This window comes from Mytilus trossulus, chromosome 1 (genome assembly GCF_036588685.1).
Source record: "Mytilus trossulus isolate FHL-02 chromosome 1, PNRI_Mtr1.1.1.hap1, whole genome shotgun sequence".
Taxonomy (NCBI): Eukaryota; Metazoa; Mollusca; class Bivalvia; order Mytilida; family Mytilidae; genus Mytilus; species Mytilus trossulus.
Genome location: NC_086373.1, coordinates 54,522,098 through 54,534,818, shown reverse-complemented (window position 1 = coordinate 54,534,818; position 12,721 = coordinate 54,522,098). Strand labels below are relative to the sequence as shown.

The 12,721-nt window shown below is 33.6% G+C and overlaps 1 protein-coding gene across 1 annotated transcript in view; it reads left to right on the top strand.

The window, feature by feature from the left end:
- LOC134727520 (metabotropic glutamate receptor 6-like) overlaps nt 1–10,575 on the top strand; it is a 57,294-nt gene extending 46,719 nt beyond the window's left edge. Inside the window, exons 5-7 of the mRNA XM_063591904.1 lie at nt 2,577–2,703; nt 5,502–6,438; nt 9,861–10,575. Coding sequence (XP_063447974.1) covers nt 2,577–2,703; nt 5,502–6,438; nt 9,861–10,214 — 1,418 coding nt within the window. The 3' untranslated portion in view covers nt 10,215–10,575. The remainder of the gene's footprint in view (nt 1–2,576; nt 2,704–5,501; nt 6,439–9,860) is intronic.
- Nucleotides 10,576–12,721: the final 2,146 nt, after the last annotated feature.

Sequence of the window (12,721 nt, the reverse complement as noted above, 5' to 3'; positions counted from 1 at the left end):
AAGAATGAAATTTAGAAAAAAAAGATCTTAGAAAAGGTCACTCCTTGTTGATGTAATTTGGTACATCAAACTGATATAAAAAAAAATAAGATTAATAGATATATGCAGAAGACTTGTTTTATAAAGAACAAGAAAAAAATTAAAGCAAAGGTCAAAATCAAGAACGTCAAGTTGACTTTTGACCTTGGCCTCAATTTCAAGGTCAGACAGTGATCTCAAATGAAAAGACCCCTAATCAATCACTATTATGGTTGTGGAGAAATACCAATTTCAAATACAAAAGGGGAGAAAACTCCTATAAGGGTTGACCAAAACAATTCGACTAAAATGGGTTGATTTTCCCGTTTGTATGGTTTTACACTAGTAATTTTGGGGCCCTTTATAGCTTGTTGTTCGGTGTGAGCCAAGGCTCCGTGTTGAAGGCCGTACTTTTACCTATAATGGTTTAATTTTTAAATTGTTATTTGGATGGAGAGTTGTCTCATTGGCACTCACACCACATCTTCCTATATCTATGAAGTTGCCCCTTATTGTAAACAGTAATTTGGCAAACACCTTATATCATAAACCTTTACAATTTCTTTTGAATATAGTTTACAAGCAAAATCCAAAATTTAGAATATGACCTTGACCTTCAACCTTGACCTCAAATTCAAGGCCATATGTCAGTGAACTCAAATCGGAAGGTCCGAGGTCAATCAATTGTATAGTTGTGGAGAAATAATGATTTCAAATACATAAGGGGAGAAAACTCCTATATGAGGGTTAACCAACACACTTCGACTGAATAGGTTGAAGTTGCGCCTTATTGGAAACAGTAATTTGGCAAACATATCATATCATTAACTGTAAAAGTTTCTTTTCAATAACGATAACAAGCAAAATTAAATTTTTTATAGCATGACCTTGACCTTTCAAATTGACCTTGACCTCAATTTCCTTCAAATGGACCAAGGACTTCATATCAAGAGACTGTAGGCCTCTAAGACGTATACCGTATGAATTTATCCAACTTATCGTCTATCTTAAATTTTCAAAGGGAAACAACTCCTATAAGATGTCTTCCGATCACTCCAGTCAAACTAAAACAAATCATTCTTAAGAGTAGACGAACAATTTGATGAAAACAGTTTGTAAAAATCTTTTACGGTTTAAGAGATATAGCAATAACTCCTATAAGAATAAGTGTTCGGTCACACAGGGTGAGTTTTGAAACCCCCATTACTGTACAACATCATTGGTCAAACATCCATTCGATATGTTGTAAAATAAAAAAGCATCTCAGACGGCAGAAGAAAAAAAAATAATTAGAAGAAAAACAAAAGGTCTTTCCACGAAAAGTGGAAAGACCTATTATCAGAAGAAAAACAAAAGGTCTTTTCACGAAAAATGGAAAGACCTAATAACTACCGGATAGAAATTGGAGCCATTATTGAGGGCCCCGCTCGAGCATACAACTAAACGAGAGGAGGGAGATACCCATGGGACAGTCAAACTGATTTATCGAAATTAACTGACAACACCATTGATAAAATAGAAAAAAGACAAACAGAAAAACCAGAGTACACATACCACAACACAGAGAACTAAAAACTTAGCAAGACGAATCTCACTCAAAACTGGGAATTATCTCAGATGCTCCTGAAGGGTAATCAGATCATGCTCCACAAATCGAGTATACAAGTAAATTGTGATGCAAGTAACAACTCCTTTTAAGAAGTAACATGTGTATACTACTATATTTATTTTAAACCTATATCATACCAAAAAAAGGCAGACGTTATCAGATGCAGTACTAATTCATTTTGAATAGCAAGCATATTAGTGATCTGGTACCCTTACAAACAAAGTGTACTTGTCCAAAGCCATACAGTGTTTTTTGTTGGTTTTATAACTGTCTGTTGTTAATGTTTTTCGCTTATTGCTGTAGAATAAATTACGTGGGTGGATTTAAACATATATACGGCCTTCAAAAGTGAAAAAAATACTTGAAGCAAAACGAATATAAAACTTTCGTGAAGATAAAACCAAAAGGTATTAAACAGCTAATACCGCGCAGGGCTATTTACATTATTTGCTTGGGCCTCGTTATATTTTAAATAGCAGAATACATCGAACTTGTATTCCTTGTTTTCAAATATTTGGTGAAAATTTGAAGAAGGCGTATATGCGAATGGAGGGTAAAACAACCATATTGTGAAAAACTGAATCCTGATGTAAAATCAACTCTATATTCTCATTTGATAAAAGTGCAACACCAATCATTACATTCTTAGTAAGAATTTCTTACTAAAACAATTGCCAAGGCCGAACAATGATATATTCAACGAATCAGATTAAGCCTGGAGATAAATGAGAAGAGTATGCAAATGAAATTACAATATGGATAGAGAGATATGGGGAATACGTATATGAGAGGGTAAAATAAAAAAATATTTTTATATAAAACCTGTTCAAAGAGTGTTCTTTTTATCATATTAACAAAAAATCAAATTTGAATCAAGAAGATTAGTGGTAATAGAAAAAAGAATAACTTTTGAAATTGCTGAAATTACGAAATCTAATTATATATTCAGGAATTGCTGGTGATATAGTAGAATTTAATAGTCAAGGTGATGGCATTGGTCGTTATGACGTCTATCAATATCAGAAATTATCAACTGACGGGTATGGCTATGTCAAGATAGGGGAGTGGATTGACAGGTTTGTTTAAAAATAACATTTGAACTTTTACAACATGGAATAATAATTTGATACGTGTAGCATTGATGTAACGACGAAAGGAAAATTAAATGTCCACGAATAATATTAAATCCAAAAGAAAGACAAATGATGGTACCACAAGAGACATTAAAACATCGAAAAACAAAGTGACAACAATATAGAAAAAAAACCATCAAAGACAAATATACAGCAGTATATACAAAATACAACATGGAAAACTAACACGATTGAGCTATACGAATCCCTTCAATATATCACAAGGGGTGCCCCGGAAATGTAAGCATATTGTGCTTTACATGCGACATTCGTCGTGTCACTATAATCAAATACGTTGATAAGGTATACTAAGTATCAAATTATTAGGCAAATAGAAAACAATATATCACTATGTAACTAATATTATCTTACCTCCTATACATTTATAGATATATGATTGGTTAACATCGTCCACACGGAGACCGTGTATATTTGATATTAGGTTAGTAGGGAGGCGGGGCTTATTTCATACACGGTTAATAGTGGTTTTACGTCCCTTTATATTCCATATTAGGTAAAAAGGAGACGGGGCTTATTTCATACACGGTTAGTGGTGGTGTTACTTCCCTTTATAAAAACCAAACGGTACTAAGAAAAAAGTCTTAAAAGTTTCAACAGACGAAGAAATTGATGATAAAGATGGAAACAAATTCATAAAACGCATTTAAACCTATAAACAAGTTGTTATTGTTGGCATCTGTTTTTGTAGGATCAATGGAAGTAGCTAGTTTCTTAATGTTAACAGTATCGAAGACTTGCTCATTTTAATTTTCACTGAACACCACAGTTGTTATCCATTGGTTTGATGTGTTTGGACTTTTGATTTTGCCTTTTGATTTTGGACTTTCCTTTTTGAATTTTCCTCGGAGTTCAGTATTTTTTAGTTTTTACAATTTGATAGGTCACTAGTCTAAATTTCATATGTTAAGATAGTCGGTAAAATAAATTCGGCACATAGTATGCTAGTGACGTAATACGGTATATATGGGGTCAGTAAATTTCATATGGGGATTCGAGCAAAATTCGAGCTTCGCTCTCAATTGTGAATTATGATTCACAACATCAACATTATAGTCATAATTGAGAAAACAAAATTGAGAATGGAAATTGAGAATATGTCAAAGAAACAGCAACCCGACCAAAGAGCGAAAAACAGTCTAAGGTAACAAATGTGTCTTCAATGCAGCGAGATAAAAATCCCGCACCCGGGTCGGGCATCAGCTGTTGACCCTTAATTAAAATATGTACTAGTTCAGTGAAAATTAAAATATTATAAAAAAAAACACACAAGACTAACAAAGGCTAGAGGCTCCTGACTTGGTTTAGGCGCAAAAATACGGCGGGGTTAAACAAGTAAAGTAAACTCAAATTCACATATATATACCCAATTATTAAAAAACTAAAATTTCATATTAAATCTGGAGGAATATGCGAAAGATGTTAATATGAGATTTAACTTGATATATAGGGTATGTATACTCCATCGAAACAACAAGCCGATGACAAAAATAACAAAGACATGTAACATACAATCATTTGTAGTACAACACTTATTCAAAGACTTTCTGTATCAAATACAAAGCGAAGCAAACAGATCAGAATCCTAACATGTCTTCGTTGTGAACGGAGAAATTTAAGAGAAGACGGAAACATTCATTTGAAATGTTTGAAGTGTAAAAGTCGTTTTTATTTTCTTTGTTATGAACTATTAAAATCGCCATATGCCAAACATTTCTCGTACTTTCTTTGATAACAACATTCGACGCATCGTGTACAAGATGTAGTCAAGAAAACCTAGAAAGAATGCCAATATGAATAGTTAATAGAAATTAGAAATTAATATGTGAAAAATTCATTATGATAATCCACAATTCTTATGTGTGTCGAAATAGCTGGTTATCCAAAATTCATTCATAACATAATTATACTTAAAAAAGTATACTTTGGACATTCATACCTCAATTTATAAGATTATTTTTTTTAATCTTTATATAATTCTTACGTTTTTATCAACTGGAATAAATTCGGTATTGCACGAGCCTGAGTGTCCGTAATGTTGTGCATTTGTTTTTTCTACATTGGCTATAGGGGTAACGGGGAGGGTTAAGATCTCAAAAAACATGTTTAACCCGGCCGAAATTTTGCGCCTGTCCCAAGTCAGGAGCCTCTATCCTTAGTTAGTCTTGTGTTTTTTTATTTTAGTTTATTGTGTATAATTCGGAGTTTAGTATGACGTCCATTATCACTGAACTAGTGTACATACATGTATTTGTTTAGGGACCAGTTGAAGGACGCCTCCGGGTGGGTGTGAGTGCCAATGAGACAACTCTCCATCCAAATAACAATTTAAAAATTAAACCATTATAGGTTAAAGTACGGCCTTCAACACGGAGCCATGTCTACATCATATGAATATCAGGCACAATCCCTCCTTTTAGGGGTTTAGTATTATACCATCATGAAATATATGAGAAGAACACAACCCGTGTCATGCCAACAACTGGTTTTAGTGTGTTTAAATACCGATGAAAAGACCCTACAAGTGAATCAATATGACCTGACGACAGTATTGTATAAATATATCTTTTCTTAATAAGACTTTTTAAAGGTTTTGTTAGCTTTTGGGGTGAATACTGATATGTATGTGATGTTAAAGTGTCCTCTTTATAAAAAGATACTCAAGATGTACATTTTGTAGCATATTCTGAAATGATGAAATTCTAAGATTTGTATACTTTTAGATTGAAGCTCAACAGTAGCTTTCTGAACTGGAAAGAGGGTGACCCTAATGAGGTCCCAAATTCTGTGTGTAGTGAGCCGTGCACATTTGGTCATAAAAAAGAAAAGGTAGAAAGAGAACACGCAGCTTGCTGTTGGATTTGTATACCATGTGGACCGAACCAATATTTAGTGGATGAAAAGACATGCAAAGACTGCGAAGATGGCTTTCAACCAAGCAACAACGTAACATCCTGTAAACCATTACCCTTACTGGAACTAGAATGGAACAGTTTATGGGTGATACTACCTATCGCATTCTCTAGCTTCGGAATCGTCAGCACCATACTGACCATAGCTGTGTTTATAAAGTTCAATAACACGCCTATTATCATGGCATCTGGGAGGGAGTTGTGTTATGTTTTACTTGTTGGTATTTTAATGGCATATGGCACTTCTTTAATTATGCTAGCAACACCAACTATAATCTTATGTACGATCATTCGACTCGGTTTAGGAGTTTCCTTATGTTTAATATATGCTGCGATGTTGACAAAGACTAACAGAATTTATCGAATTTTCAACAACGGAATTAAAGCGATGGTTAAACGACCAAGCTATACTAGTCCGAAGTCACAAATTATCATCTGCATGGCTCTTGTATCCGTTCAGATTGTTGGAGGATTAACGTGGCTTGGATTTGAAAAACCGGATACTATTTATACAAGACAACATACCGAATTTCAAGTTCTGAAATGTAAAGCAAGTCAGATTGCTATTATTGCATCGTTGACATACAATATCGTTTTAATCATACTTTGTACCATATATGGTATTAAAACGAGGAAAATTCCTCAAAACTTCAATGAAGCCAAATGTATAGCATTTACAATGTATAGCACTTGTATAGTTTGGCTTGCGTTTGGTGCAATCTATTTTGGTGCTAGCAGTGATTTTAAGGTAAGTATGTAACACTTAACTTCACACTCTAACAACTATATTACAAAATTGAGGCAATTTATTTCTGTTTTTGGCGTTTTTAAAAAGTTTTTATGTTTGGATTGTTATGGCAGTCTTGAAACTAAATCACATCAAAGATACATTAAGAGCTGGTTTCGCTGCATGAAATATTAATATCACTGTGCACAAATGAACATTAAAAGTAATTCCCAATGCATGTACATTCACCTTCGTGGCATGTCTTTAATGTGAAATAAATGAAGGAACATTACCACACGGAGATATATGTAAAATTTTCATTTAGTCAGGATATTGTTTCCGTCGCTTAAGCATAGTTATGAGTTTGAAAGTCCCTCTGGTATCTTTCGCCCTTTTTTTATGATTATTGGCACCTATCGTCTCTTTAAATTAGTCTTTCCGGTTATTATGTTAAAAGTTAAAAATAAAGAATTTCCCAGTGCTTATGGTGAATGAGTATAATATAGCCACTTATAACTTCGTTAGCATGGTAGACAATTAAGCGTTTTAATACGCGTTAACTCTGCCACAACGAGAAACGCCATAAAATACTAATTGAACTTTAAAAATTACGATTCTTTATAGTTTTGTTTGAACAGTCATTTTGGTTAAGACCACAGCAAGGTTTAATCCCTTAAAAAGAACATTCATTAGCGTGGCATTAGCTGATAAGAACTGTGAGCTTGCTTTCATTAACCTCGAGCATTCATGCTCTATTTTTTTTACTTCTTTATCACAATTATGGAGTTTATTGCATTTTATGATACTATACATAATGATGTGATTTGTTAACCAACTTGATTGCCTATACACTAACAGCCCTCGCTCGGTCGGAAAATTATACATCTTTAAGTAATATTAATTATAATCATTAAATAAATGTTGCTTCTTGAAATATTGTGTGTTCTTTCACAGATTGTAATTTACAGTGGTAGGGTTTAAATCTTCAAAAAAAAATCCAACAACACTCAAACACCACGACAAGTACATGTTAGCGACTTTTTAAACACGTCATATTATATGTTAACTATATAAAACAATACTTTGTATTCAGGGAATTCCGAAAGTGATGGATTACTTTTACAGTTTCTGTTAAATGATCATAACCTATCACCCGAAGTTTTTGGTGGGGTTTGTGTTGCTAAGACATTAGTTATCTATTTGTGTCTTCTGTACTTTTATTTGTCTGCTTGTCTTTTTTAGCTCACCTGGCCAAGTGAGCTTTTCCCATCACTTTGCGTCCGGCGTCCGTCGTCCGGCGTCCGTCGTCCGTCGTCCGTCGTCCGTCGTCGTTAACTTTTACAAAAATCTTCTCCTCTGAAACTACTGGGCCAAATTGAACCAAACTTGGCCACAATCATCATTGGGGTATCTAGTTTAAAAAATGTGTGGCGTGACCCGGTCAACCAACCAAGATGGCCACCACGGCTAAAAATAGAACATAGGGGTAAAATGCAGTTTTTGGCTTATAACTCAAAAACCAAAGCATTTAGAGGAAATCTGACATGAGGTAAAAATGTTTATCAGGTCAAGATCTATCTGCCCTGAAATTTTCAGATGAATCGGTCAATCCGTTGTTGGGTTGCTGCCCCTGAATAGGTAATTTTGTGGAAATTTTGCAGTTTTTGGTTATTATCTTGAATATTATTATAGATAGAGATAAACTGTAAACAGCAATAATGTTTAGTAAAGTAGGATTTACAAATAAGTCAACATGACCAAAATGGTCAGTTGACCCGTTTAGGAGTTATTGCCCTTTATAGTCAATTTTTAACCATTTTTCGTAAATCTTAGTTATCTTTTACAAAAATCTTCTCCTCTGAAACTACCGGGCCAAATTGAACCAAACTTGGCCACAATTATCATTGGGGTATCTAGTTTAAAAAATGTGTGGCGTGACCCGGTCAACCAACCAAGATGGCCGCCACGGCTAAAAATAGAACATAGGGGTAAACTGCAGTTTTTGGCTTATAACTCAAAAACCAAAGCATTTAGAGGAAATCTGACATTGGGTAAAAATGTTTATCAGGTCAAGATCTATCTGTTTTGAAATTTTCAGATGAATCGGTCAACCCGTTGTTGGGTTGCTGCCCCGAATTGGTAATTTTGTGGAAATTTTGCAGTTTTTGGTTATTATCTTGAATATTATTATAGATAGAGATAAACTGTAAACAGCAATAATGTTAAGTAAAGTAGGATTTACAAATAAGTCAACATGACCGAAATGGTCAGTTGACCCGTTTAGGAGTTATTGCCCTTTATAGTCAATTTTTAACCATTTTTTCGTAAATCTTAGTTATCTTTTACAAAAATCTTCTCCTCTGAAACTACTGGGCCAAATTGAACCAAACTTGGCCACAATCATCATTGGGGTATCAAGTTTAAAAAATGTGTGGCGTGACCCGGTCATCCAACCAAGATGGCCGCCACAGCTAAAAATAGAACATAGGGGTAAAATGCAGTTTTTGGCTTATAACTCAAAAACCAAAGCATTTAGAGGAAATCTGACATGGGGTAAAAATGTTTATCAGGTCAAGATCTATCTGCCCTGAAATTTTTAGATGAATCGGTCTACCCGTTGTTGGGTTGCTGCCCCTGAATTGGTAATTTTGTGGAAATTTTGCAGTTTTTGGTTATTATCTTGAATATTATTATAGATAGAGATAAACTGTAAACAGCAATAATGTTTAGTAAAGTAAGATTTACAAATAAGTCAACATGACCGAAATTGTCAATTGACCCCCTAAGGAGTTATTGTCCTTTATAGTCAATTTTTAACAATTTTCATAAAATTTGTAAATTTTTATTAACATTTTCCACTGAAACTACTGGGCCAAGTTCATTATAGATAGAGATAAATGTAAGCAGCAAGACTAGTAAAGTAAGATTTACAAACACATCACCATCACCAAAACACAATTTTGTCATGAATCCATCTGCTTCCTTTGTTTAATATTCACATAGACCAAGGTGAGCGACACAGGCTCTTTGGAGCCTCTAGTTTATTTTAGCCATGGCAATGTCAGTTTATTTTCAATATACAAGTTTGACTGTCCCTCTGGTATCTTTCGTACCCTTTTCTTATCTTATATTGTATGAACATTTGTCTATCGGTGACCTCTTTTAAGCCCGCTGTATAAATCTCGACTTAAAATGGTATTGACTGACGTCTCCTTCGCCCGACTGTTTTTAAGGCATACTAGAATCTTAACTTAAACTTTTCGTAACACAGTATGTCATATTGTATCGTTGAATTGTTGATTCGTATATAGCTATTCTACTTCTGTTATCATATTTTTAGTTTATTGTTTCGAGTTCGAACTACCGTTATTTAAGAATTGTTTGTACCTCATGGATTATCATAACAATAACTATTATAATATTTATTTTTTTCTTTCTTTCAGATTGAGGTTACATCGTTGTGCATGTGTGTTAGTATCAGTGCTACAGTTGCACTTGTTTGTGTTTTTGTTCCGAAGTTATATATTGTTTTGCTACAGCCTCATAAAAATGTCAGACAAGGCGCCTCGATGTACAACAATTCTTACAAGTCCGGACGCCAAAACTCATTCGGAAGTTTTCCTCTTCCGTGCCCTAATGGAAACCTATTTAATAACCTTAATGCAAACACTCAGATAACGCAGACTACTTATAATGACGTCTTTTCAGACGACATGGATGATTTGTCATGTGACGAGGATGCTAATGTAAATAATAACAGTACTCAAACAGGAAATCCAGAGAATCATTCCGAATGAATAGAATGTTTTATTATCGGTCAGAACAGAAACTTTTATACTTGCATCAAGCTTCTGGATAGAAGCGATAGTAAAAGATATGTACGTCATTTTATTGAACAGAATTTATGGTAATTTCGAAAATGCATTTCCACCATATTCAATTAATATTCACATAAGCGTTTTTCATTTGCCTGACGTTATAATCAATTTGTGTTTAATCCACAAACTTCATAACCCTTATAAATGTAAATGGAATTTTCTAAGAAAGTCTCAAGAGGGCTTGTTGTAATATGACACGTGTCAATCAAGAAAGAAATTAATAACCGGTACTGACATATACATATCTTATATTTCAAGAATCATAAATGGATAAGGTTGTCCTCATTTGTACAATAATAAAATACTACGAAATACAATCAAAATATTGGATCATGTCTTTGATATGAAGTTATTTTGTAATAAGAAGATTTGGACGTGTGGGTGGTAGCATGGTACATTGGATCTGTTATATTTGAGCTATCTTCCGACTTTCATCACAGATACTTCTTTTTTGAATGCAAAAGGGTGAACCGATTTCCTCGCATAATTTCTTCGAAACATCCATTATCTAAAATTACAAGTCCTAATATTGTTCATGCATCTCATTTTCTTGAAACAAATTATGGCATTTAAACTCTGTAATTATACAATTCTAAAGAGTAAATGCTGTGTTCAAAGATACATTATTCCAAAGCCTTCTTGTTAAAAAACAAAACAAAAAACAAACATAAATCTTGCATCAAGGTCAGAACAATTAATATGATTTTGGTTGGATTTATATGTTGATGGGTAGCTTACAGTCGTCAAGGGTAGTGTGCTTGGATTGTCGCAATTACTTCTTTCCTCAAAAGTTTGGCATTGGCTTCTCGAAATTTGATATCTTATCACAATGAAAGTTTTTTTTATTCAAAAATTAGTTGCGGTTTGTACTGAAATCGGTATCCAAATGATAATTTCAAATGTTCAAAAGAATTTTCAAACATCACTATATAATGAAAAGTAAATTAATTGCAAGACTTCAAGGAAGATTAAAAACGGATAGTCCCTAATCAAATTGCAAAATCAAAAGCACAAACACATTAAACGAATGAAAGACAACTGTCATATTCCTCACTTCGAACAGGCATGTTCTTCTGTAGATAAAGGTGGATTAAACCTGGTTTAGTAGATATAAGAAGATGTGGTATAGGTGTCAATGAGATAACTATCTATGAAAGTCACAATGTGTAAAAGTAAACATTATAGGTCAAAGTACGGTCTTCAACACGGAACCTTGGATCACATCGAACAGTAAGCTATAAAGGGCCCCAAAAATGACTAGTGTAAAACCATTCAAATTGGAAATACAACGGTTTAATATATATAAAAATCGAGAAACACTTTTGAACCAGCTATAGCTAGATAACACTCTCACTTGTATGACAGTCGCAAACAATTCCATTTTATCGACAACATACACAAATCAGACACAAGTAAAAATGTGAAAAGTTAAGCACTCTATGTTGCGTAATAATCTGAATCACTATTTAAACAAACAAACATGTAACAAAGAGACACAAAAAGGCATAAAGACAAAGAATATAAGCAAAATTTAAAGACAAGAATACAAAATTTAACATATAAAATGACGGAATGTATAATCACGACGCCACGTTATATGGAACAAAGAAACATAACAGGCATATAGACAAAACTAGTGTTGTCAAATCTTTCACTTTTTCCTAACCGGTTACTCGGATTATCGTTCGACCAATTAACCGGTAGTTTAAGTTGATGTTAGAAGTCCTTATCTATAGTACCTTACACATAGATATAAGAAGGTGTGGGTATGAGTTTCAATGTGAAAACCTTCCATCCAAGTCATACATTTACGTTTTTATAATACGGTGAATTGAAGTTTGGCGTTTGGTATTATAAGGCTTGTCTGTGAAGATTCCTTGCGAAGTTTGACTTTTAATAGCCAAATGCACAATATCAACTACGGCGTTTGTACTAACTTCAGATTGAAAAATAAAAATAAAATTTCTTGATCTCGCAGAATTTATTATGTCTGAATCCGATGATTCTATCATTTTCTCTTGTCTCCGAAAATAATGGGGAGTGTTTCAATTTGTAATGATTAAGCCTGTTACTCGTACTATGAAGTATACATTGATTACATTCACATTGGTTTGCATTGCACAATTTTTGAGTTAGCATTTCGTTTAAAGTTTGACAAAGCCTTGCACAACGAAGATTGCACATTCAGATGTAGGTCTACACAATATTAGAACAAAAATGAAATACTGAAGTAAATCAAAAAAAATAATCGTATTACTGATTTAAAGTTACTGTTAAAAAACATGCATACTAATTATGTTTCCTTAAGATCTTGTCCCCAGCGAAGAGACAAATTCTAATTAATTTTATATTTTTGGATTAACAATAGCAAACAATACACTGGACAATTGATTTATCAAGTTAATTAACACGACTACAATTTAACA